Source organism: Neolamprologus multifasciatus, chromosome 3 (genome assembly GCF_963576455.1).
Source record: "Neolamprologus multifasciatus chromosome 3, fNeoMul1.2, whole genome shotgun sequence".
NCBI classification, from domain to species: domain Eukaryota; kingdom Metazoa; phylum Chordata; class Actinopteri; order Cichliformes; family Cichlidae; genus Neolamprologus; species Neolamprologus multifasciatus.
This window is the reverse complement of record NC_140441.1, coordinates 5,178,084-5,205,172: the sequence shown is the minus strand read 5'-3', so window position 1 is coordinate 5,205,172 and position 27,089 is coordinate 5,178,084. Positions and strand designations below refer to the sequence as shown.

General features: G+C 41.8%; 2 protein-coding genes across 3 annotated transcripts; one reads left to right on the top strand and one right to left on the bottom strand.

Annotated features, from left to right (window-relative positions):
* Positions 1-1,183: 1,183 nt before the first annotated feature.
* plod3 (procollagen-lysine, 2-oxoglutarate 5-dioxygenase 3) lies at positions 1,184-19,962 on the top strand. Its single transcript, XM_085153672.1, has 19 exons — positions 1,184-1,461; positions 6,150-6,241; positions 7,189-7,325; positions 10,190-10,353; positions 10,434-10,546; positions 10,872-10,935; positions 12,542-12,639; positions 13,434-13,529; positions 13,620-13,751; positions 14,033-14,154; positions 15,048-15,152; positions 15,951-16,076; positions 16,738-16,882; positions 17,004-17,117; positions 17,199-17,270; positions 17,393-17,497; positions 17,570-17,716; positions 18,582-18,707; positions 18,818-19,962. Exons 1-19 carry the CDS (start codon positions 1,377-1,379, stop codon positions 18,971-18,973), a joined length of 2,199 nt encoding a protein of 732 aa, XP_085009798.1. The 5' UTR covers positions 1,184-1,376; the 3' UTR covers positions 18,974-19,962.
* LOC146521207 (uncharacterized) lies at positions 19,790-27,089 on the bottom strand. 2 transcript variants are annotated; one of them, XM_085153674.1, is made up of 5 exons: positions 26,731-27,089; positions 22,675-22,864; positions 22,338-22,496; positions 21,944-22,074; positions 19,790-21,345 (listed from the first exon to the last, which is right to left on the bottom strand). In XM_085153674.1, the coding sequence occupies exons 2-5, from the start codon at positions 22,853-22,855 to the stop codon at positions 21,292-21,294; spliced, it is 525 nt and encodes a 174-aa protein (XP_085009800.1). In that variant the 5' UTR covers positions 22,856-22,864; positions 26,731-27,089; the 3' UTR covers positions 19,790-21,291. The 2 variants fall into 2 exon arrangements, with proteins under 2 accessions (XP_085009800.1, XP_085009801.1); XM_085153675.1 differs by lacking the exon at positions 26,731-27,089 and having other exon boundaries at positions 22,675-26,706.

Below are 27,089 nucleotides of genomic sequence, written 5' to 3'. Positions count from 1 at the left end.
AAAGATTTTCTCCCTTCATTTCTGTCAAACAAAGCTGTATGAAACGTTTCCATCTGTTAGTATCATGGTTGCTAGGCAACCTGGGCAGACCGTCCCATTTCACAAGCCTCGCACTTCCGGCCTTAGCGGTCTTTGAGTACGTGACCCTTGAGGATCGTTTGAGGCTGCGTACTTTAAGGCTGCAGACCCTGAATTGGGATACAGCCATCGACACCTCACCATCACTTACCACAGGGGTGTCAAACTCAAACAGACAGTGGGCCAAAATTCAAAACTGGAACAAAGTTGCGGGCTAACATTAATATTTATTGAAATATATTTATTCCTCCAGATCTAAGAATGAATCTTTTCTTATGGACTCAAACACGTTTTGCTGAAAAACTGAATATGGAACAAGCAAAGCTTAATACTAAACAATATATATATATTAGCTGTATAATACCAGCTCTGATAGTAATTTGGTATGGCTTCACGGGCCAAATGTAATTAGGCTAAATTTGGCCCGCGGGCCAGAGTTTGACACCTATGATCTAGAGTTTAGAACATCCCATACATCCACCCTCTAATAACGTATGCTTTTAGCTTACTAGATGGTAAATGTAGAATAAATGCTGGATTGCTGTATTTACAGAACAGTTATGTTTGCAGTCTCTTCCCCCAGTTATTTACTTTTATATTTTGAGTCAATTTTGGGAGAAAGTGATTTTTTTTTAAAAAGTTTATTCATGCAGTGAATGCTATGTATGCTGAATGTCAGGAAAAGAACTCACAGTATTAATATTTCATTAGGAAAATGTTCATTGTTTCTTAAATAAATTATGTAAATAAATACTACATTATGAATACATTTTGGGTGTAATTATAATGATTAAACATCATTATAGATTTTATTGCAGACATGCGACTTTGAAGCTATATGAAACCTCTGCCGACGCACGCTCTCTCTCCGTTTTTCCATGTCCTCGCTATGTCTCTCCCTCTCCCTCCCTCTCCTGAAAGCCTCAGACGTGGCAAAGATTCACGTACTCCATATTTCACGAACTTTCTGTGGTTTGGCCCACCGAAAACCGAAGAGAAAAAAAGTTCCCATATGTCTGCCTCTTATTGGCTGGTGGATTTCCGACTATCTGTGCTGATTGGATACCAGCTCTGTCCGTCAAAGCTGTATCGCGCCATTTCTGTTCTCATTGGCTGGACAGCTTTTTTGCGGTTTCTGTCGACTTTCTCTTAAAAGTCGGAAAAGGTGACGAGTATCGCGAGAGTCGAGTGCCGACTGAGCGGTGAACGTGAAGATAGAGGGCCGAGGAGGAGAGGAGAAAGAGTGGACTAAAGCTACGGCCTACAGTCTGAACGGAGCCGTTTCCAAACATTCCAACATGTCCTCCAGTTTTCTTCTCCGCCTGCTGTCTCTCGCCTTTTTCCAGGGCGCCGTGTGGGCCGAACAGCGGAAGCTTTCTCCAGGTAAGACCGCTGTGCGGGGTCCCCTGGTCGGCCAGGCGGACCACCGTGACCCGCTGGAGCTGTGGAGCTCGGGGTGGGTTACGGAAAGGCTGCTCATCACGTCACAAACCTTTTCACTATTTCCAGAGTTTATTCCGTTATTAGCTGCTGGGTGAGTTTAGGAAGGACGTTTATTAACGATTAAAACCGTTAGCGCCACAGGACCGTTAGCAAACTTTAACAGGGGTTTGTGTTCATGTCAGAGCAAAATGTAAAATCACAAAAAGTCTCAATAATGACCCCAAATACTCACCAGAGGGGCTCACGGTGGACCTGCTCCCTTTATAACCGCATATACTCTTATTGTATCCCTACAGGACATCCATGATTCCCTAAACTCTGAAAATCTTAATGCGCAACTTTGTTTCCGGGATGTTTATTTTCCATTTTTCCACGTATAATCTGCGGATACACAGCGTGGTTAACATGTATCCGTTTAAACACAAAGGTACAAAGTGCTTCACATATTGGATGAAATCCCAACATTAAAGAAAGTTAGACATCCCCACAAACACACACACATCCACACAGTAACGATTACAAATCACTGATCAACCCACTCAATCGAGGTTTTACAGCCTCAAATGAGAGCTGGGACTTTTAAAATAGTCCGATCATTTTGATTTAATATTTTATAATCATATTAGAATAAAGAATTTTAGTTAACTGCATTTAAATAAGTACAACATTTATTGTAAGTGGATTAAATTAGGTTTTAAAAAGCCACAGTGGGAGCCCACAGCACGTTTTATGTAGCAGGATTAATGATTTCCATCATGAAATCTGATCGTTTGTGAGGTTTGTTTGCTCTGCTGTGGTTTGTATTCATGTTTATATTACTTATGTGACGCGTTTTTAAAGGGAGCCGAGTGAGACTGAGGACGAGATTTCCTTCTTGTTGTAAACCTTTTTTAAAAAGTTAACAGACACTCAGATAATAACAGAAAAAATAGTTTTTTAAATATTTGACTGAAATCTGAGGCCATTTTCACTCATTCATGGGATCCAGTTTAAAGACTTCTTTTGCTTTATCCTGAGATGAATTCATTGATCAAATCAATAATCAGTTCACGGTTCTTCCTCCTTCAGGATCTTTGAGTTTGGCTGCTTGTTTGTAGTTGAGCCACAAACAGAAGTCCTGAGCACTGTCCTCATAGTTTTGGTCTTTTGATACATAAAAGTGAATTCTTTGCACTTTTATCCCAGTCCTGATGCTTATTCTTCAGAGGAACGCCAGGATCGTTATATTTTAGTAAAACGCCTTTGTTGCGTATATAAAGAAGCTGTTAAATTGTTAATAATAGATAATCAGCTGGTGTTTTAGCTCATCTGTAGGCTTCAGATATCTGAGCTCGCAAGAACTGTCTCAGTTTTTCTCAGGTTCTGTGGCTCATTTAAAACACAGCTCAGCTAAAACATCTCAGACAATCACAGTGAAGTTAACCCCGAGAAGCTGTGAGTTTGTGAACCAGCGAGAACCTCTTACTTAAACTCGCCTTCTTCCTCTTCCTCTGGGAGGTTGTTGTATATCTGAGCACATCCTCCACGTTGTGCTCAGCGTCTCTGAATCTGATTGTGACACTGAGCATGGCGAGTTTCTATTGGCTGAATGTAACAGAGTTTGTGTTTCATCAGTTTTTATTATTTTTTACGTTTCTGTGACAGACTTTTATAGGAGTCATTTACAGTGTTGACTCTTCTTCACAACTCCTGCAGATCTCTGTGGCTCTTAGTTAACCACAGTTGTGGGCTCCTGTTTGTCCACCTGCTTTTTAAGCGCTGATCATAGATTGTGGATCAGATTAGATGAGTCCATGGGCCCAAGATGTTAATTTGGGCTCTGTGTTGTCACGTCTTCTGACACGGTGCTCCCATCAGGCTGGAAAATGCTCCTGGCAGGTTGGAAGAAGGTGGTTTTTAGTGTGGTCGGTCCTTAAAAAGCAGAACAGGGATCAGCTCAGAGCCCGGATGAGGCAGGTATGGATCTCCATCAGTGGGGTTTGAGCCACTGATGGAAATGAACCCAGCTGAAGTCTGTCGCATGTGGAGCTGGTGTCTGATCCTTCCCTTTGTGCACATGGACATGGTTGTAGTAGGGGCTGCCACAAACGATATTCTGATAGTCGACTAATCAGATCATCATCCATTGGACGTAAAACGTACAGCTTATTGCACCAGCAGCATCTGCTCTTATATAACTATCATTAGCTTACAGCTTTAAGTGTTTAAGGTCTGTGCTAACTAAAAATAAGACAAGATGATAGTTTATTACATTTTAATGAAATGTGCAGATTGTTTCGGTGGAGTTTAATAAACTCCTTGCTATCTAAAATATAACAGGACACCAGAGTATATTCTCGAGCATCTCACACTTCTGATAATCAGCTGTCTGCTTGACGTTTATTCAGCTGTGTAAAAACTATAACTTTAATCTCAGCCAAACCTGATTTACTCAGGAACAAATAAAATACTAAAAAAAGCCAAACAATAACATTTTTAAGTTATCTAAGTGACTTATATATCATGTTTAACCTGAGTAGAGGAAAAAAATGTCCAGATAGGCCTGCATGCTCGCATGTGTGAGGCTCTGAACGGTCCTGCTTGTTAACACTAGCACAGTGACATTATGCAAACATTAAATGTTTATGCTGATATAAACTTCCTGTGAAACTTTCCCTGCTCACCCCCCCACAATCAGCTGTAGTACCTTCATAGTATGAACTGCTTGTGTTTAAACTGCGCTGATACTGTGGAAATGTCCTGGACTTGTATAGCTAAGAGGGCTGTAAAACGAGTAAAAAGTGCCACATTTGGGCCAATATTTCTTTGTACTTTGAGAGCCTGTAACTCTGAAAACACTCGGGTAGAAAGAAAATCCCCAGTGCTCGATGTTTAAGTGTCCTACTTGTCCTAAAAACATTTGATCAAAGCTGAGAAAGAATTCGAAACGTGTTTATGATGCTTGGATCTGTAACATTCTCCACGGCTCCACAATTACTCCACATCTCCGGCCTGGTCCCACAGATTCAAGTCAAGGAACGGAAAAAGGAAGTCTTTACATTTTTTACATTTTCATCATGCGTGTCAGGAACATATTCCCATGAGAGTCGGCAAACACACAAACACCTTTGTAAGAAGGAGCGAAATATGAATTCGGCTCATATTTGGTTATGGAAATGATTCAGTATAAACATGGAGGGAAGAGCTGAGCAGAGGTCACTTTATGAATCGTTTGTCAGGACGTGACTCGGCTTCTGCTGGCGCACTCTGCTATTTGTCGTTCATTCGTTAGGAAAGCAGCGCGATGAGGAAAGAGACAACAAACCGCCACAGCTGTGCGAGTGCTGTCGGGGGGGGTTGTTGTCGACACTCGAGCCACAAACGGGAAGAAACCTTCCCACCATTCAGCCTCACATGAGGATTCACTCTTATTCCAGCTACAGACTTCCACAGCTGGAACTTTCATTTATAGTTTCAGATGATGTATTCGGTTTAAAGTTGCAGAGGACGAATTTAAAAAATTTAATTAAAAAAAAAGATATTTATCAGTTATTTAATAATTAATCCCTGAATGAATTCTGGTAGCAGCTGGATTTTGGGAGCTGGAGCTTCTCAGCAGCTGGCGAGGCTGAGTTAACATCTGGACAGATACAATACAAAGATCTACAACGCCAAACACCCGCCATAAGATGGAGGCTGAAATCCTTCCTTTTAGTTTGAGACCCAGAGTCGGCCCTGCAGCCAGCTGCAGCTTTCATGGGTTGTTGACAATGCCCTTTGACCCCTAGGAATCTATTCTATTCAATTCAATCCATTCAGATTAATTTATATAGGTTCAAAGGCCTAACAACCTGCAATAATACAGTGGAAACCTCAACAGTCAGACTGTGAGTGAGCACTTGGCTGACAGTGGGAAGGAAAACTCCCTTTTCAAAAATCTAGAAGTTCTAACGAATAACAATGATGGTTAAAAACAGGAGGATTTCCTTCCCTGTGCACTCGCACAGCTCAGCTGAACTCAAACACAACTACCCACGAGTGCTGCTGGTGGGAAGGGAAGTCGTTATTTACTGCTGTGTTGAAGAACCGTGACACTTGCTTGAAACTTCACAGTAAACTTTCGAGACACTTTGAATCAAACGCTGCCAAAAAAGGAGCGGAGAGGAGGAGGAGGAGGAGGAGGAGCTTTCCCATGTTTGGTTTGATGGTATCTGGACCAGCTGTTTGCACAGAGAGTGATGGAGCAATCTTCTCTGGATATTTGAGGAGCTTTGTTGAACAGCTGAGCAGTTTTCTCGGCCCTGCAGTGAAAGTGTTGTTGCTGTCGCACGTTTAAACACGTCAGACCCTCAGGAGCGCAGCAGACCCTCTTCTCCTCCCCATGCTGCTCCTCCCCTCTTTGACTTTCCCCGGAATTTCAGAGGAATTCTACTCCCAATTCCTATAAAAAGCCTGCAGGGAAGCTCTGGCTAGCTGCTCGTGTCTGCAAACAGGGCTGAGTGTTACCAGCAGATCCTCCAAATATTCAAATATTTGCCAAAATGGATCTTTAGATATTTACGAGTTGTTCGTTATTGCGATGTCATAAAGAAAAACAAGAGTTCTCTGTTGATTTGATTCGTCGTGCTGATCACCTGATGTGTTTGCAGAAAACTTGCTGGTCATCACCGTGGCAACAGAGGAGACGGACGGCTTCCTGCGCTTCATGAGGACCGCCCAAGAGTTCAACTACACTGTGAAGGTAACACACACACATGTTACATGCTGGGTAACTTTGTGTTAAAGAGTAACCTGTTACCTGGTGAGTAATCCATTACATCCCTGGCTGAGGTTACTGTGCTGCTGATGTCTGATGCACGGCTGCACAGCCGTCGCTCGCTGAAGTTTCACAGCTTCCCTCCATGATACTTAGCTGCTCCATTTCCAGTCTTATTTAAGTGAGTTAGTTTGTCAGTGGAGGACCTAAAGGTGTTTTCATACCTGTGGTGTTTAAATCAAACTCTAGACCCGTTTCCTCTTTTGTCCGGTTCATTTCTGAACGCCGTAATTGCACCACATCCTCCACACTGAAACCTTTTGAAGGAGGTGGTCTCAGGCTGGTTCCTAGCAAACTCCAGTCCATGCTTTACACTCTGGGTGCCATAGATTTGAGAATATCATTGAAGTTAAAGTAAATTCTTTGTGTTCAGTTCCTTGTGTTCAGTCTAGATCTCATCACCTCCTTCCTGTGTTTACCTTTGTTGCTCCACTCTGAGTTTGCTTGGATTTTTTTCTGTGTTCAAACTGCACGTGTGGAAACGGCCTCACAGCTAAAGTGCTTCAGTCACATCTTGATTGTTGGTGATCTGCAGAGACTAAAGACTAATGTGTCGTTGTCCAAGTGGTCGGTACCTGAAACGGCTCAGAGCCTCTAACTTGTGGTTTTCGCTCGCTTCATGAATGAGCCGATTGTTCCTGCATAAAGTTCCTGAATGCAGGGAGGACCTGTCGGGCCACACAGTGCAGCTCTGACTGCAGTAAAACGTCTTTGTTTAAGGTGCAGGAACAACTCCAGTGGAGAAAAATAAAACTGTTTCTGTTTTTTTTGTGCTGCAGATCCTTTAGAAACACTTTCAGTGATCACATGAGCAGATCAGCTGTCAGATTGGATTTATTGGATACAAATAATGATGTGATGGTGGTGTACAGGTCCTGGGTCTGGGCGAGGAGTGGAAGGGAGGCGACGTCGCTCGGACGGTGGGTGGAGGTCAGAAGGTGAGATGGTTGAAGAAGGAGGTGCAGAAACACTCGGAGAAGACGGAGCTCGTCATCATGTTTGTGGACAGGTAAACTGTGTGTGTGTGTGTGTGATATACTTTGTCTTTTCACAGCTCTACTCCTCCTGTTTATCTTGTCAGTCTCAGTTTTCGCTGCTTTGTCTTTACTTTGTCTTTCTGACCTACTTTGACACACATGAGGACAAAGCTTTTCCCACAGAAATGAAGGATGTGAATTTTCGTATTGTTCGATCAGCAGATAAACAGTGAAATCAGAGCTCAGGCACCACCTGTGACCTGTGCAGGGATTTCACTGGTTCTGAGCTCCAGTGTTGTTACTGTTAACTAAAGCTAAAGTTCAGACCAGTCCAGAAATACAAAGCCAGTGACGGAGGCCTGGGGAAGGATGGGTGACCACTGGTTGTTAGGGGGAAAATGTTTCATGACAAGTTAGCAAATGAGTGCTGAATAAACCATGAAGATGGAAGAAGCACACGGTGCTGCACTGAAAGCTTCCTTTTTTGCTTTAGTCTTTAATAGATTGCCACGGTCTCCTGTAGTTTACATAAAAGACAACTTGCATGTAAAGACTCATCGACTACTCGCGACATGGCAGAAAAACCACACAATGGATAACTTTTGCCTTCAAAGTAAAACTTGCAACTAGGACTGTGTGATATGACCAAAATCTCATATCCCGATATCAGAATTCATCTATCGTCCGATAATATAAATATATAAACGATATAAATCACAAAATGTAACATTTTCTGTAACTTCTGTGAATCTCGGGCAGCTCGACTTGCGTGAAGTGTTTCCAGCTGTGCGTCGTGTAGCTGGAGTCGAGTGTTTTAACCGATGCATGAAACTATACATTTTTAGACATAAGTTGTAATGGCGCCGTTTCCTTTGAGTATTTATTACACGGCGTGCTGCGGGGAAAAGCCTGTTCTAACGTTTGAGTCTAAGCTTTATTTTTTAGCACCTGGCGTCTTTTTTACTTCTCATCCGTAAATAATCTGCTCTTTCACGTGATTCAGTTTGTTTTGAAAAGTCTCAACAGGATCTTGAGCTTTATTGTGAAATGCTTATGTGGAACATAAACAAGCGGACACGCGAAGGTTTTATCATCGTTGTTGCTAACGACAACGCATAAAACAGGCGCTTGTCTGTCCGTAGTGTGGTTATATTAAATATAAGAGAAACAGAGTGACCATCAAAACGATAAAAAAAATATTGCCGTAAACAGTTTATTTTGCGACACCACGAAACAAACATAAAATGAAACATAGATGTTTTATATCGTCATCCGATATATATCGTTATATCGAACAGCCCTACTTGCGACTTTTAAAATGTATTGGCTGCAGTAGTAAATGTAAACTTTTACTTTGAAGGTAAGGTTCGGTCGACGTTTTTCAAGTTTCACTGTTACATGGTGGTAAATCAGCGAGTGTTTGCGGACAGGTCATCATCTTTCATGGCAAGCTTCTTGCAACCAAAGCAGTCACAGGTTTGTAGTCCAGCGACGTCCAGTGGCCACTCACTAACAGTTTAGGTCGTACAAATACATTTTTTCCTAGCAGCTGGTGGTTCCCAAACAGTCTGTGCAGGGTCCAAATTGTGCACCCAAAATAACAATAAGTTAAGTCAGCCAATCGAAAGAAAAGTGTCTGAACTTCTTTCTTCTTCAGTTTCTAAGGTCAAATGGTGGAGAGTCCCAGATATAAACCTAGTGGGAGTTTCCCCCCACAGAGGGACAAAAGGACCCCTGATGATCCTCTAATCACATGAGCCAACGTGTGTAGGTCATTGTGAAACCTGGCCCCACCCTATCATGTGATTTCCTGAGGTCAGATGGCCCAGGGTGTGAGTGGGTGTTAAGGCGTCTGGGGAGGGATCTCAAAACTGGATTATAGATGGCAGAGAGTTGGTGTTGTAAACCACCGCCTCTGTTCAAAGATGGTCGCTCACAGTGGACATAAATGGCCTCTTTGGCCTCCCACTGGCTTTATATCTGGGATTCCCCGCCATTTGACCTTAGAACTGAAGAAGCTTCTCGGATGAAGGTGAAACGTCTTCAAGTAACTCAAAGAAGTCCAGACGCTTTTCTTTGCAAGCTCCTTTGACTACGATGACCTGGATGACTGAGAACCTTCACAGACTTCAGCCAATCCCTCCTGTTCTGCCAAGAGAGGCCAGGTGTAATCAATCATGATCTCTAACAGGAAGTATATATGCTTTGGCCTTGTCCAGCTAAAATACACTATAGAACCTTCGGCACCACAAAAGATGTAAATGAGTGAATGCATATATTTGACTCTTAGAGAGAAAAGGTTAGAGAAAATCCAAAATACAGTAAATTCAAACTCAATTGAGTTTCTTTTGGTAATGTCTGATGTGTTTGCTTCTTCCACCCTGAAAAAGCCGGGGACAGTTCAAATAAATCATTGAAAGTCCAAAATCGCCATGAATTCTGTATTTAAACCTCTGACCACAACTGTAAAACTCCCATTTCCTCCAGTATAACCCAGTTGTGGAACATCACAGAGACGAGGGGATCATCTGGTAGAGAGGAGACCACAGCAGGAGCAGGAGACCCCTCTGTGTCCTGTTTTAGGTTTTAATGAGCACCTTAAACTCTGTACTGGAGCTGCTGTAGGCCGTCATTACTTCAGACTTTCTGCAAAGAGACAGATAAAGTTGCGAATGAGCCACACTCGACTGTGGAGCTCACGCTGAACTCTTACTGTGATTTCTTCCATTTATCGCCCTTTAAATGTTTTATTTTGTCCTGTTTACATGCAAGCTGACGTGGCTCACTCTTTCCAGCCACTGCTCAGTGTTCAGTCCTCTGATTGTCTCTGTCTGCGTATCCCACACATTCAAACTGTTGCTAACAGTAACAGCCCCCTCTTTCTCTCTCCACACAGTTACGATGTGATCTTTGCATCGGGTCCTGAGGAGCTGCTGTCCAAGTTTTCCCGTATGGGTCACAAAGTGGTTTTCTCAGCTGAGGGTTTCTGCTGGCCTGACCAGCGCCTGGCCTCCAAATACCCCGAGGTGCGTACTGGAAAACGCTACCTGAACTCAGGAGGTAAGGAGCTCACTGCTACTTCTTTAAAATACTATAAAAAGTTTAAAGCGGTGAGTAACACACGACTTCTTGCTCTTCAGGGTTCATCGGCTACGCTCCAGAGATCAGTACAATTGTCCAGCAGTGGAAGTACAAAGACAGCGATGACGACCAGCTTTTCTACACCAGGATGTACCTGGACAAGACGCACAGGGTACAAACAACTTCACAAACATTAAAAAACAAAAGGAACCCACAGTTTTAAAGCCACTGTTAGACTTTTACCTCCTCAATCAATACTAGAACAAGTACCTCAGGTCAAAGGTCTTTGACGTTGCAGACAGAACAAGTTAATCTGTACTGCTGGGTAAAAAACTGTTTCCAATGTTTTGAACATATTCTTAGAAAGCTAGGCCAGCAGTGATTTCAGAGAAGAAGAGTTTTTGAATCTCAGATATTCTCCCAGCTTGTCATGTCTGAATTCATCTGTAAAAGTCTAAATCTTGACAAAGCTGCTCTGTTTGTTATCGTCACATCAGACCAAGTTTAACATGACCCTGGATCATCGATCCCGGATCTTCCAAAACCTGAACGGAGCTGTTGGTAAGAAACACAAACTTGAATCTGTCCAGCATCTTCTCTGCCTCACGTGAGAGCTCAGTTTACACGTGAACCAGCATGTAGCAGTCTGTGTCTCCATCCACCTGTTAGTCCAAGAGGCTACACTCCTATTAATGCAACTCTAAGCCTGTTGTTATGAGGGGGGAGATTAGCTACAGAGACCAAAACAGCTTTTGTATCAGGCTGTAAACATGTTTATTTCAGTCTGTGGGGAATGACTCACTTTTACAAGCGTACAGTTTAAACCTGAGTAAAACGTAGAGGATCGATAATAGAGCCCATTCTGGTTTTTGTTACTCTCTACTGGTTACTTCATCCTGAAAACCTCTGATTTGAATGTGAAATACTTCAATTCAGATATTAAAAGGTTTATTATACATGTGTGTTCATGCCTTTCTGACATAAATCAAATCAAATCAAAATGTATTTATATAGCACATATTAAAACAGTGTTGACCACAGTGCTTCACAGTCAGTAAAAGCATGAGACAGTTAAAACAAACAATAAAAGAGGACAACAAACAACAGGTAACAACACAACAAACAATAGGTAACAACACAACAAGCTAGACCAGCCAACCTGTTAGAATCAAAAGCCAAAGTAAAAAAATAAGTTAAGACGTGATTTAAACGACTGGATCGACTCAGCAGTACGAACATGAACAGGGAGGTTATTCCAGAGTCTGGGTGCCACGGATGCAAAGGCCCGGTCACCTCTCGACTTCATTCGAGTCCTAGGTTGTACTAGGAGCCTGTGATTGGACGATCTAAGTGCTCTGTTGGGATTGTATGAGTGGAGTAGTTCAGAGAGATAGCTGGGCGCTAAATTATTCAGAATATTAAAATCTATACGATATTTAACAGGGAGCCAATGTAGTTTGGCTAAAATTTGAGTTATGTGTTCATGGATTCTCGTACCTGCTAAAAGACGCGCAGCTGCATTTTGAATTAACTGAAGCCGGCAAAGAGAGGAGTGTTGGAGGCCCGAGTAGAGGGAGTTACAGTCGTCCAATCTGGATGTAATAAATGCGTGGATAAGCTTTTCAAGGTCCTTTAAAGGAAGGAACGGCTTTGCTTTGGAAATCTGACGCAACTGGTAAAAGCTGTTTTTTACCACAGTGGAGATCTCAAGTTTAAATGAGCCATCCAGGAACACTCCGAGGTTTCTTACAGTGGGTGAGAGATGGCTAGAGGGCATCAGCTAACTGGTCTAGCGGAGTGTGACTACCAAAGACTATGATTTCGGTCTTATTCTTGTTCAATGTAAGAAAATTATGTGATGACCAAATTTTAACGTCATGCAAACAGTTGAGCAGAGGTTACAAAGAAGCAGTCACATCGGATTTCAAAGGTGAATAAATCTGTCCCTCCAACTTTTTCAACGTGCTGTTACTGTACTCAGGCTCTTATGAGGATTATCTTTGGTCCTGACTGAATCAAGGTGCATCATGTTTGTTTCTATGGTAAAGTTGAACATTTTAACACGGGAGCTTATGAGGACTGACTTCCCACTGGAGCCTCAAGTGGACATTTGAGGAACTGCCGTTTCTTATTGAGCAGAAACACTTACACTAAATCTCCTCTCTAGATGAGGTCGTCTTGAAATTCGAGAGGGCAAAGGTCAGAGCAAGGAATGTCGCCTACGACATGCTTCCTGTTGTTATCCATGGCAACGGACCCACCAAGGTAACACGACAATGTGATGGTAAAACCAGAGCACAGACAGATTTTGAGATCAGGAGTCAAGTGTGACGTGTTAAGCCGGGCTCACACTGATTTCTTTCAGTCGCATTCAGCTCCTGCTCAAACTGCACGATTGACTCGCAGGGGTTAGAAGTTCATAGGTCACGAGGGTCTCACACTGTATGACCTGAGTGCTCACACTGTGCGTCCATAACATGAAGCTTATAACAGAAAATCTGTCTTTCACTCACACAGACACACACCACCATCAACTTTGCTAATTGCTAATGAAAAACATGATCAGCTGTGATTGAGCAGCAACGTCCATCCAACTATTTTCATGGTTGTTGTGGTCGTGATCATTTGGTGAGGCCACATCGAAAAGGCTCGGATGAGCTTTCCAAAACTCATCCATCGCTTGTGTCCAGATCACACGCTGCACTGCTGCTCCATCATTTTCACCGACATCTATGTGTTTGCGCGTGCGCAGTGTAAGAGGCTGCGGTGACAGCCTCCCGACCAAGCGATTGATGATCGGGAGCTGGTCATGAGGTGTTAATCCCTTCTCGTTACCCCACGTATACACGATGCACGACACACGATGAAGGCCAAAACGGTCGCACGACTGAAATATCGGCTCAAAATGGGCCAAAAATCGCACAGTGTGAGCCCGGCATTAGAGTAAACCACTGTGTTGCTATTTAAAACTGAAGAAGACTCTTTGATCTTCTCACACTTGAAGCTGTTCCTGCCTGTTATTAAAAATCTGATTATCAAACATCTGCTTGTCTCTGCAGCTGCAGCTGAACTACCTCGGTAACTACGTCCCCACGGTATGGACCTATGAAACCGGCTGCGGGATTTGCGACGACGACCTGCTCTTCTTCAGTGAGGTGCCTGCACCACTCTCATTGGAGGACATAATGAGGAGGAAAAGTTTTCCTGTCAGTGTTTGAACTCTACGTGTGCGTTTGTGTGTTCAGGACGAACAGATGCCTCTGGTCTACGTCGCCGTTTTCATCGAACACGCAACTCCCTTCATGGAGGAGTTCCTGGAGCGCCTGTCCACTCTGAACTACCCAAAAACGAGGATTCGCCTCTTCATCCACAACAACGTACGATGCACACTCACAGAGTTCCAGTTTCACTGCTCTCACTGGAACATCAGAGGAAAAAGATTCACAATTAAAGAGTCGGAATTGTCTCCGTGGAATTCAGAGAGATTTTAGGCAACTTTGACACAAGGAAAAGGTTCCTAACAGTGGCTCAAGCAGCCTTCAGCTGTGAAAAATGTTTTGCCTGTTCACTAAATTTAGAGCCAAAGTTAATTTTTGCAGCATACAGAACTTCCTTCCTGTGTTTGTGCTTTCTGACCCGTTGTGTCCCCGTACTGCAGGTCGTGTACCACGAGCGTCACATCCAGAAGTTCTGGGAGCGTCACAGGTCTCTGTTCCCAGACGCCCGGGTAGTCGGACCAGAGGAGAACCTGAAGGAGGACGAAGCCAGAACCATGGCTGTGTGAGTGCACAACCTCCAAGGACATTATAAAAACTTTAAAACAGTAAAATATATAAAGTCCTGGAAACAGGAGTTATAACACCAAAACGAAATGTAGGTTTCAAAGATGTTATCAACACTGTCAGCAAAATTGGTCTCAAATATTTACAAATATTTAACTATTTACATTTTTAGTACCAACCTTTAAAACCTTTATTTATTTTTTTAAAAATAAGGCAGAAATAAACAGTAGTTTTCCTTCTGTGGTTTTATTTGGATTTATGTACAGCTCATCAACTGCATGTTGCAGAACTTTGCCAACATATAAATGAAATAAAAGTGAGCAATTAATTCATCTGAAACAAAAGTTCAAATTTAGGAAAATCCAAAAGATACGATAAAACCTAAATCCCCAAATAAGCACCTGCAAGAGGCAGAGAATAAATTCTGAGGACAAATATACTCTACAGGTGGAAACAATCAGGGAATCGGGAGGAAGACAAAGACAGGAAATAAAAGGACAAAAGACACGCAAAGGTAGACATATTGATGAGACAGAGAAACATAAAAACATGGAAAAACAACCAGGAATTGAGCCGTTCTCACTGCTGTATACAGCCTTGAATCTCTTTCTTTCCTTGCATTGGCAACCAGGACTTGGCAGGAACCTCAAAGCAGGACATTTAAAGATGGAAATGAGGCAGAACAAAACACTTAAATTGCTCTGTGAAGCTTATTTATAAACCAGGAAGTTAAATCTGTTTAATGAGAGGAGCGTATTTAGAACAATTACATTAAAAAAAGGTCAGATTCCCTCTGTAGTGAGATAAAAAATCAGTCTGACCATCACCTTTATGGAAACTCTAAATACGAAGGTAATGAACCTTCCTGGCTGTTTGTTTGTTTGACTGCAGCGAGGTGTGTAAGAAGGATCCAGAGTGCGACTACTACTTCAGCATCGACTCCGATGTGGCTTTGACGAACCCCGACATCCTGAGGATCCTGATAGAGGAGAACAAGTACGTAGAAGCTCTGTTTACACCGTCAATAAAACCCCGAGCGTATCCTGGATGAGACTCTCAAAAACTAAAACAAAACACTACAAACAATGTTGCATATTTGTTGATCAGTTTTTAAAAACTGACAGCCAAATATTTAAATGCTTTAGGCCAACGAGGGTTTCGTTGTGATTAAGCTTATGATCAGGACTTTTTCATGGTGACTGATCCAGGATTGATCCTTTCAGATTTTCTTTTTCGTGACGTTTGGTTCATTTTTGTATTTTCCTCCTGGCCTATGATGGTATTTGTGTCCAAGGTCAAATTCAGCTTTCCTAAACAGCTCTGACACCAACCAAGAGCTCAGGCCACATTTTGCCTCAACGTTCATTGCAGGCTCTACCCCAAATCAAGATACTATCCCAAGCTCTAATACAGATCTTTTCCAGCTTAGACATTAACCCCCAAAGCTCAGTCCAGACTCTGTGCCAAGGCACCATCTAGGCCCTAATAGCATAGAGGGTGTACTAGACGATGACCATTAGTGTAAACCCAAGGTTCAGTTCAGCCTGTCTGGAGTTTAATGGATGCCTGAATGTTAACACTGATTATTCTACTGGAGCCAAATAGTTTTGACTATTTTGAGCTCTCACTGTTTGATTTTAAAAAGGCTTCAGACTAAAGGAACCTGCGTCACTCTTCTATTTTAATACTCTCAGACTACTTTCTGCTACTTCTTTCCAGATATTAGGCCCTACGTGTAAACACCTCAGTAGTCAGGCTTTATGTTAAATTCTATTGGTTTTTATTTTAATGCAGGTCTGTCATCGCACCCATGCTGTCCAAACACGGAAAGCTGTGGAGTAACTTCTGGGGCGCTCTGAGCCCTGAAGGATACTACTCCAGATCTGAAGATTACATTGAGATCGTCCAGGGCAAGAGGGTGTAAGTAACACACAGAAACCGGTTAATGCTGCCTATTGTGACCCAGTACACTGTCACAAAAGAGATAATTTCAAGTTTAAATGAAGGTTAAATGAACGAAACAGAAGCAAAAAACCCAGCTATAGCTGTTTATCCATTTCTAAATTTTAAGTTCGGATCTAAAAAATATGAGAGACTCTACATATGTTTTTAGTTTTCTCATTGAACGAATGAGCCCTCATTTGAAAGAGAGTGATTTCTAGTATCCAGTGAAGAGGTGACTGTTTAACATCTGGTTAAACCAAAACCAACCCCAACCTTAGATGTGTTTCCCATTAAAGAAAAAAAGTGATTCTTCTCCTACTTTCAGCTGATGTCTCGCTCTTAAGTGCCACAGTTGTTTCCAGTTGTTGAGATTTTGCTTTGGCTATTATTTTGGGGTCACTGGTGTTTCAGTTTCTTTAACCCCTGTGCCAGATTCTATAGCATAGATAACCAAATGTGGGATTCAAACAGGCAAAAATGGCAAAAAAAAAGCATTTGGCAGATTAGAAAAAGTCCAGAAAGTCAGCAAGTCCAACTAAAGATGAATCCATAAGACTTATAAGACTTAAGAACCAGCACCAAACTCTGAGACGTGACATCCTGTCTGTAAAATAACCTTCTGCCTGTGTTTGTGCAGAGGTCTGTGGAATGTGCCGTACATCACTCAGGTCTACCTAATCAAAGGCAGCGTGCTGCGGACTAAACTGTTCCAGGTGAGCCTGTATATGGATGAAGGGGGCATGGACGCTGACATGGTGTTCTGCAGGAGCATCCGAGACCAGGTAACACAAACGTTCTTTAACTGTAAGCACAGTCAGAGTGGATTACAAAAAAGCTCTTTTGTAAGCAGCAATGATGTTATTTCATTGAACTTTATACAAACAAAACTAAATATGTCCACAGGGAGTCTTCATGTATGTGTCCAACCGTGACGAATTCGGCCGTTTGGTGGCCTCGTCCAATTACAACACGTCCAGGCTCCACCCAGACATGTGGCAGATCTTCGACAACCCTGTGGTCAGGAAAATATACTTGAACACTCAAATTAGATGATGTGGTAAAGCTGAAACAACTTAGACTGTCGGTCTGCATTTGCAGGACTGGAAGGAGAAGTATGTCCACGAAAACTACTCCAAGATCTTTGAAGATGAGAAGACTTATGTAGAGCAGGTAATAAAGTGAGGAATCAGGAACCAGAGGCAAAAAACACCACAACATGTAGAGTGTTTTCAGATTATTATTAATGATTGTTACAGAATCATCTTGGGTTTAATTATCTCTCTGTATTTCAGCCCTGTCCAGATGTTTACTGGTTTCCAGCTTTCTCAGAGAAAATGTGTGACCATATGGTAGAAACCATGGAAGACTGTGGCGAGTGGTCTGGTGGAACGCACAAGGTAAACACTTATTCTAACTTATTCTAGCAGAAGTACTAAGATTTAACAGTTTTGTGTTTTCTGTGTTTCTAGGATGAGCGTCTGGCTGGCGGTTATGAAAATGTCCCAACTGTGGATATCCACATGAACCAGATCGACTTTGAGAAGGAGTGGCTCAAGTTCCTCAAAGATTATATTTCCCCCGTCACTGAGAAACTCTATCCTGGCTACTACCCCAGGGTACGGTAAAAGCCTAACCCCAGTCTCATGTTCAGACTCCCTACCCCACCAAGGAGTTCAATCCACAACCTCCCTCATGGGAGAGCCCAGAGCTTACTCCAAAGTATAGTTTACACTCTAACATAAGGGTTCAATTCAAGACTTTGTGTCAAGGTATTGCTCAGGAGATCCTAATCCCACAGTACAGTTTAGACCCTCTGAGTCCACACTTTACCCTAAAGTGTAGTTTAGATCCAAATCTTAGTTTTCAGTGTAGAGTCTTTGCCAAAGTACCTTCAATACCCTAACTCCCACCTAAATATACAGACCAAAACCGTAGGTTTAGACTCGATACCAAGGTACTGTCAAGACCCTTACGCTAAGATACAGACCAGACGTTAAGCAGAGGGGTCCAGACTCAACATTAAGGTTAGAGTCACCCCGTGGGTTGAGGTACTGTCCACACCATAACCATAATGTTCAAGTTCCAGATACGTTTATCATTCAGAGCCTTCCTCTGAGGTAGGGTGCACACCCTGAACACAAGGTGCCGTCCAAATTCTACATCAGAATAACTCCTCACCGTCCTCAGATGTTCTCTCAAGACCAAAGTTCAGCCCAGAAATATCTCATGACCTCAGACCGATGCTTACCTCAAAATTAATCCCAGATATTGATCCACTACAAAGGTTTTGACAGTGCAGGCATTACAGAAAAAAAAATAGTCTTCATGTACAAGTTCACAATGCTAAGCAGCTATACATTAATCATGTTGTTCTTTAGAAAGTTTCAGAGTCAGATTTTTATCTGATGTTGGGAACATTGTTGTGTTTGTGCCGTCTTTTGTTAATCCTCTTAAAAATGATCTGGCACTGTCTACATGCAGGCTCAAGCCATTATGAATTTTGTGGTGCGTTACCGTCCAGACGAGCAACCATTATTGCGGCCACATCATGACTCCTCCACCTTCACTATCAACATCGCCTTGAACAGGAAGGACATTGACTACGAGGTAACACAGCCTGCTGGTCTAAAGATGAATAAACAAGAAGCCAAAGAACTATCCTGAATAATTTCCCTGAAGCTCTGCCTTTCTTAATGTGACATATTTACTTGTGTCAGGGTGGAGGTTGCAGGTTCCTGCGGTACGACTGTAAGGTGGAGTCTCCTAGGAAGGGCTGGTCCTTCATGCACCCAGGTCGACTGACGCACTACCACGAAGGCCTGCGCGTCACCAAAGGGACCAGATACATCATGGTGTCCTTTGTCGACCCCTAAACAAACAGAGCGTGTGCATAAAAGGCTGCTGGTGTGTCTGTGTGAGCAGAAGATTAGCCAACCTCATCATCATATTCATAATGGAGGAAAAGACGTGATGACCTTGAATGCATCATGTTATTATTTCACTGTGTCCTTATTTCAGGTGTACATAAGATTTGACTTGTCATTGTTGAGAGTTTCCTGTTTTTTACCTTATTTTCTTCCTAACACTAGTGAAGCAAATAAAAACGGGTGTTGAAGGCATCGCTGTCGGACATTTCAAAATAAGAGTCTCATGCTTAAATTCAGTTGTCACCGTGCTGCCTTATGTTTAAACGTTAACTAAATCTATGCAAGCAAAACACTCCAAGTTGTGTTTCAACAATCAGCTGTTACACTCCAAACTCTAAAAGATTAATGCCACCTGTTGTGCCAAGTAGAGGGTGTTACCAGTATTAGTGACGTGCTCGAGGGTGAAGCCACCTCAAAGACAAGTCGGCTGGATTTGAGCACCAATATTCTAGACGTGCAAATCCTCAATATCAGTTAATATGATAGATGGGTATAAAGATGTTTTAAAGAAAACCATGTGAATGATGTGCCAAGAAGTCTATATGTTTGGTAAAAGTCTGTAAAAACAAGATTTAAGCAAGTGGAACTCCACTTTGACGAATCTTTAGACTCTTACTTTGTAAACTCTAAAGGCCTTTTATGTATTTGTTTTATTCTTTGTTTATTCTTGTTTTTAAAATTTACATTTCCTCCTTAGGTTTCCATGGGGTAGTCATCATTAGGGTGTGAAGCACTGCCTCCTCTTGCAGGATTATGTCTTTATTTAAAAAATGCTGTGATGGTTTCTAGTCTGTTTGAGGTGCAGTGTTTCCACCCAGCCTCTGGTTTTCTTCTATACGTGCCTGTTTATCAAAAGTCTCTGGCTTTGTAAAAACTGCATTAAATTATTTGTTGATGACTGACTGAATAAAGTTTTGAGATTTTAATAAAAAAAAGACCTGTCACATCAGTTTAAGTAGTCCTTTTTTGGGGCTCTCAAACTGTCAAGAAAACGACTCTGATTTTTACTCTAGTATTTATCTTTTTACTTTAAGAATATTCTTATTTACTTTTGCGAGTTTGTGCTGGTGGCACTAACTGGCAGTACTTGTCTTACTGTAGCACCAGTATTTCCTCCACTCAATGCACTGTTACTGCACCATCCTATGTTACAAATTGGTATTACAGAAAAGTATGACCTGGCCTGTCTCTGGAGTCAAAATAAAGAATTTAAATACAGGTGTAGCCAAGGTGATGTTACCTACAGCTTTGAAGCCTTGATTTTAGTGCTTTTGCCACCACTATATTAATTATTTTCTAATTGCATCACGCAGAGACATCCTGTTGAGTAGCATCCAAAAAAGAAAAACTATTTCACTCACAAACCTGGAGAATAAATTTCTTGGACAGTGTGTCAATTGATTGCATAGTAGCTGTATTATTGGTTAGAAAATTGCACTAAAAATGGTGCAAAACTGTCAGTCAGGGATTGCAGTTAGATGCAGTGGAGTCTAACAGACATCAAACCTTAAAATCCTAACCCCTGAAAGCGTATGTTCACTCAGTGCTGATTGGTGGATCTCTGGTCCACGGAAGCAGCAAAAGAAATCTTTGAAATGGACATTTTAATTGAAGACAGCATTTTGATTCAAAGGATTGCACACAGTACATTTACCCCAGCATTTTAAACCCTGATGTCTAATATGAATAATACAACTTTTAAAGATCATATATATGTGACAGCAAGTGGAATCCTAATCTACCAATCAGTATTGGGAAAGAACTGTGGTCAAGAGAGAAAAAGTTCAAGAACTGCTCTTTAGACGCTCCTAGCTGAGCTATATCCACAGCAATAGCTACGCAAGTAATTATTTATTATTAATTATTCAATTCAACATTTACCTCTTGGATATCAGCTTTCACTCCTTATACCTTTGAGCTTTAGTATTCAGAACTCTTACGTGGTGAGACAAGATACCCTAGCAACAACAAAGTCATGGATTGAAGTCCACACTCCAGCCTGCATGACCAGACATTTGGTTAAATTAATGATTTGTTTCTTTCTCTAAAAATGAACTGAACATTTTTAATTGATGAACAAATATAAATCTGCAGAGCCTTGTTCTGTACTTTATTTCAGGGTCTTCTACAGGGTTCAGGAACTGGTGAGGGGTGATGAGTTTTTACACTTTCAGCATTCATAACATTTAGCTTGTGACACTGTATTTACATAATTAATACGGAGAATTAGAGTTCATAGTCTGGTTGACACGTTGCTCATAAAGTCAGCGAGAAACCCTCGGATTGGCTGGTTTGGTGGGTGTAGTGGAGTCAGACGCCTGAAAAGAAAAATTAAAGAATTTAATTCAGATCATTTAATTCCTTTAAATGTATCCTTCCAATTTAACTTTGTCTCAGAAAACCGACACATCTCTGGTTCCTTTAGGAAGTCACTCTTTGGATGGCCCCAGTGCTGAACCATATCTGCAGGTTTACAAGTAACATATGCCGCCATCCAGACGACACCTTTCTTACTCCAGCAAGACGATGCTAAATCAAATTCTAGTAATGAGTAAAGCTGTTAAACTGGCCTGTCCATAACTGTCAGCCACTAGAAGCATCTCAAATTCAATGAAATCAAAATAGGACTACATGGAGCAACTGAAATACATCAGTGGAAAGATTTGCCTTTCAAAGTATTACAGGTGATCAGATATTTTTTAAACATCAACAGAATTTCTCAGTGTCATCGTTTCACACATTGTTTATGAATGTTATAAAATAAATGGATTGATAAAATAAATGAAGGCTTTAAAATGTTTCTGAATCTTTACATCATGGCTGCTGTGTTGTAAGGTTTTAATAAGCAGAGTTCGTAGTCTTAATGAAAAGAAGGAAAGCTGGAGAGCCAGACGGAGAAACTTTGTTTCTGCTCACCTGTCTTGATCCTCTTCCTCGCCCTGAGAAAACGGTGGTCATTCGCTTTTGCGCGGGGACGTGTCGGAGGGAGCGGTTTTTGGATTCCTTCAGTTCAGAAAGGAGCTCGGGGCTGGACAGTGACAGACGAGCTGAACAAAGACAATAATTTTAGTTTTCATATGGGTCCAACGAAATCTCTAAAACACGAAATGCCACACCCAAGAGTGGAGCCTGTTTGTTTGTTTGTTTGTTTGTTTGTTTGTTTGTTTGTTTGTTTGTTTTACATCAGCACAATAAACCAGTAACAGCTCGTCAAAGTCTCTCAGAGATATGTTTTCTATTAATGGGTCCTCTCCACCAGGGCGAGCTAGTCACTTCACATAGGTTAGGACAGTACTTCCAGCCGGCTCACCTTGTCTGTCCTTGAAGCCAGGGGACGGCGAGGTGGATGAAGAACTGGAGGGGGAGGAGGAAGGAGTGAGGCTGGAGGGGGAGGCCACAGGGGAGGTGGTGGAGGAAACCCCGCTGGATTCACTGTCATCGCTGTGAGTCTTAAATTTGTTCCGACACTCTGGAAAGACAAAGATAAGAAGACATTTGTGGCTGTTTGTGCTTGACATTTGGGGTTTTGCAATTCTTCTGTGGTAGTTTGATAAAGAGACCCAGGACCACCCGGGCCCCTCAGGGCCTTGTTTCAGGTTCTGTTCAGTTATCCATCAACACAAAATTGAACCTTGGAAAAAGGTTACCTCTTAGAAACTCTGCTTGCAGCTCAGGACTTCTGAGAGACAGAGTAAAAGGAGGAGGAGGGGGAGAGGATGAAGAGGAGTTCAGCTGGGTTTGTTTCCCAGCTCTGATTGAGGTAGATGTTGATGCCGGTGATGATGATGATGATGATGATGATGGAGGAGGTGGTGCTGAAGAATTCATGATGAACACCTGCAGTGAGACAAGCTTTAGTGAAGTTTCAGTATATACATTTACTTATAAACAACATTTCACAGATAGCTTTTCAAGTTAATTGAATTTTGTTTATATAACATCACCTCAAGGTGCTTTATATTGTAAGGTAAAGACCACGACAATAACACAGCGGGACACTGAGAAAGAAACCTCCCTTTTAACAGGAAGCTCTGATAGAACCTGGCTTTTCTCAAATCTTTGACAAGAAACGACGGCCTGGATACCAATCCACAATGTTCAGGTGAGGATGAGTCCAGGTGAGATTGTTTCTTGGGTTTTGAATTAAAATCATTTAGTACAGTGATGTGGGAAGCACACCTGCAGGGCTCGATGAAAGTTTCATTTTGCCTGTCAGATCAGTGATACTCAACAGGGTTTTGAAAACAATCCAGATTTAAAGAACAAGAAAAATCAGTAACAGAGTGAGCAGATGCAGGCGCAGCATTTTTGCAAACATTTTATTTTACTTTATTTGCTAAATAAATACAATTTACTTTTAATAATAAAAGTAAGAAATGTTAGAGAATACCTGTTAAAGAACACGTGTAAGTATGAAAAAGCAGGAGATACCTGTCTGCTTATTTTTATTAAAAGGATATTAAGATTTCTTTTACTGAACAATATAATACTGATAAAATATGCGGACTCCCTTTTCTCATTCCTTCACATGAAGCCTGTGCACTTTTCATTCAGTGGTTTGGACCTTCTAACTGCAGACGAGCTTCATTTATCCAAAAAAATTACTCTTTGAATGCCTGTCTGTTCATTAAAATCTCTAACAAACATTTCTGCATCCAATACTGACTCTAACTTAACATTAAACATATCCGATAAAGTTCAGTGGCATGCTAGATGATAATATGCTGACTGAATAACTGTTTAGGAAGGGTAAGCTCTATATTAAAAGACAGACACAGACAAAACAGACAGAACTATGTTTTGTGATGGGAAGGGTTCACACAGACAAGCCCATGTGAGAAAACCAGATCTATGGTGTCCTACCGAAAATAGACTCAGTAACATGCCTCACAAAATGATATGACTCCATAATATTCATAATTTGAGGTGCAGGGGAACAACCTGCTTCATCAATTTACAATTAAATTAAAACTATGTCCAACCTTAAAATGGAAGATTAAAAAAATGTCCAGGAGGAGAAGAACAACAGAATAATAAACAGGTTCTAGATTATAATTGTCTCTATATACTGTTTTGTTCTTTAATTCTTTCATATTTACTTTATTGTCTAGAGGTATGGGGAAATCATTGTAAAAATACACTAAATTCTCTTTTTATATTACAGAAAAGTGCATTTTGTGTAATACACTGAGTTGGATATCTTCATCATACAAATTTCTTATTTTTACAGTCAAAGTTTTGAAAACTCCATGACTTGGTTAATTACAATATAGCACAGATAATGTTTAGAGCTAGAAATAATCTATTACCAATCAATATTCAAAATAGTTTCAACCAGAGAGATGGAGGCTACAATCTCAATGGGAATAAGATTTTTAAAAGATTTTTAAATAAGATTTGTGTGTCTGTGTGTAGGGCTCAATAGTGGAATGGGTTAGGGGCTAAGCACAACCAATGTCCAAACATCCAGAAATTGAACGTTCAATGTATAAAGATATGGCTTTCATGCTGTACAGGGATGAGGGCAGCATTAAGCTACAAGAGGTGTATTGGCGACTGTCAAGCCTTTGAGTCGCCGAGCAGCTGAATAGGGGAATAATGTTGACGCGCCCGCTGTTCAAAACGTAAGTCAAAGTTCCAGATTAAAAACTACTTTATTTGTTATCAAATCCTTAAAATCCAGAAAAACAGTGATCAAAATAAACATTCTAAGGTTGAGCGGTCAGCAAAAGTCGACTTCTCCCATCACCCACTCATTCACAAAAATTCCCTCGGGCTGTGAACAGGTGATATAGCAATCACTATTACTATTACCGACACCACGTGACCCAAAGCTACGCCTATCCACAACAAGGTGTTTTCAATATAGATATGTCCAAAGAACACAGACTAACAAATAACGCAGTTCTTAAAGATGACGGCGAGTCCACCACCAACAAAGGAGCACTATTTTGGACAGAGCTCAGTCAGATGATTAAATTCCAAATTGTGCTGCCAAGTCTTCGTTATGAAGTCCAAATTCTCTTGACTGAAGAGATCACTGAGAAGAATGAAAGTAATAGAGCGAGCACTGGGGAGGGCCATCCTGATGGCAAACGTGTGTCAGCAATCTCACAAGCCAAATCGACAGGTGCCCGTGCAGATGTCATACCATCATAATCCACAGGTCACACAGGTAAAGGCTTGATGACCTGACAGAAACTCCCACAGACCACCAGGACACAGAAACGCCACACAGATTTCTGAGTCTGACTACACCTTGCCTCCAAAGCTGTCTCAACTATGTTTCTTTGGACTGGGATTATCCCAGCCCCAACCAGCAACAGATACAGGGGTTCAGCTTGGGGCATTCACCATGCACTTAGATCAGGTCAGTGGGCTGCAACACTCCACAAAAACTGTTGAAGAATGGCTTGATGTGCAAAGACTTCTAGGCGAGATTCCAAGCTGCCTGATTTTAGTGCCACAGACTTTTTAGAAATCAATGAGAGACACTCTTCTTCTTCTTCTCCTTCTTCTTCTGGTTGCTCCCTTTAGGGATCACCATGGCGGATCTGCCTACCTGACTAACAGCCTTCCTTTACTACATCCATAAACCTCCTCTGAGGTCTTCCTCTTTTCCTTCTGCCGCCTTTGTCTTGTTTCTAATGACTTTTATTTCTCTCATCTCCAGGGCATACCTCCACCTACTACCTACCACTCCTGACTTCCTCATCTGTAGTGCTCCTTCTCAGCATGAAGCTATACTGCTGCTCACCAATAGTCACCTCTCTTCTTAAAATAACAGCTCTTTCCTACACTGCATGCTCCTATCTGTGCTCTAAATCCTTCCCTACTCAATCCTCCAATGGGTCCATAAGTTACAAACTGAACACCATGTTGTATTTGATAAGACCTGGAAGTGGAGACTGAGACCATAAACTCATTAGGAAAGTATTTACTGAGGTGAGAGATAAGTTGCGTAATAGGCTCATTTTCTCATAGACTTCCATACAATCGGACCCCAGATATCGCCCCCTATAGGACATTAAGAAGATTGCAGGTTGAATGCACTTCAACAGTGGCTACATCAAAGACCTGCAGTTGGAGAATGTCGTTTTTAATTGATTACCTGAACCTATGTCTGCTGTGCAGTTAATTGTACTAACAGACCATTCAAGAAGTCTGTGAATGAAATTCTTGGATTCTACTTGGATTCAGAACTAACGACCAGGTGTCTGTCTGTGTCCGTGTGATGCTCCTCAGTCTATGGATGCAGTCCAGAAATCAGTCTTCTATATACAATCAATTATTTTCGTTCTAAAACAAAGTAAATTAAATACTTTAAAATACTGCAGTGGGAAATGTAAGATCAAACGAGCGGCTCTGGATACTTCCTGGAACGACTCCCATTAAGTCATCAGGTGAACTCAGGTTCACACAGCTGAGTAAGTAGTAGTAGCTAGAAGCGATCACACTGACCATGAAACTTTCCCCCCAACTTCCCCCCATAATATTCTCATACAGAAGTGTGTTAGTGTTTTCACCTCATATATAAACACTGGCCCTGCTATGATGTCACAGGTGAGGCCTTCAGTCACATGACTGACCTCTGAGCTGGACCTGCAAGCTCAGATTGAACATAGTGACAAAGGCATTAAATGTGGTCCCCCCTCGCCCCCAGCTGTGAATCTTTTCTTCCAGTTTTCCCAGTTTGTACTCACTGGCTGGTGTGAAGTTCCTCGGCTGGTCGCAGCGTTGTTGTTGGTGTGGCGACTGAGCGACAGTTTCCTGCAGGCAGGGCAAAGTCTGCTCTGCGCCCTCCCTCCCTACACACACACACGCACACACACACGCACACACACACACGCAAGCCCGTTCAGCTATCTTAGTGAGGACATGGACGTAATGCTTTCCCTAGCCCCTAACCCTAACTATTAAAAATGAATGCCTAACCCTAACCCTTACCCTAAACCTAACCATAACCTAATTGTAACCCTGACACTAAAACCACATTTTGAGCCTCAAAAAGGCCTTCAAATTTGTGTGTGACTGTTGGCTCTCACAAGACAGCTAGACAGGA

Bases quoted from the DNA above. Each gene is read 5' to 3' on its own strand.
- plod3 (XM_085153672.1), top strand. From the start codon at position 1,377: ATGTCCTCCAGTTTTCTTCTCCGCCTGCTGTCTCTCGCCTTTTTCCAG. The intron at 14,155-15,047 runs GTGAGTGCACAA...GTTTGACTGCAG, and splicing joins GAAGCCAGAACCATGGCTGT to CGAGGTGTGTAAGAAGGATC. The intron at 17,498-17,569 runs GTAAACACTTAT...CTGTGTTTCTAG, and splicing joins GGTCTGGTGGAACGCACAAG to GATGAGCGTCTGGCTGGCGG.
- LOC146521207 (XM_085153674.1), bottom strand. From the start codon at position 22,855: ATGAATTCTTCAGCACCACCTCCTCCATCATCATCATCATCATCATCA. The intron at 22,075-22,337 runs GTGAGCCGGCTG...GTCTTTGTTCAG, and splicing joins TGGCTTCAAGGACAGACAAG to CTCGTCTGTCACTGTCCAGC. The intron at 21,346-21,943 runs GTGAGCAGAAAC...TTTTCTTTTCAG, and splicing joins GAGGAAGAGGATCAAGACAG to GCGTCTGACTCCACTACACC.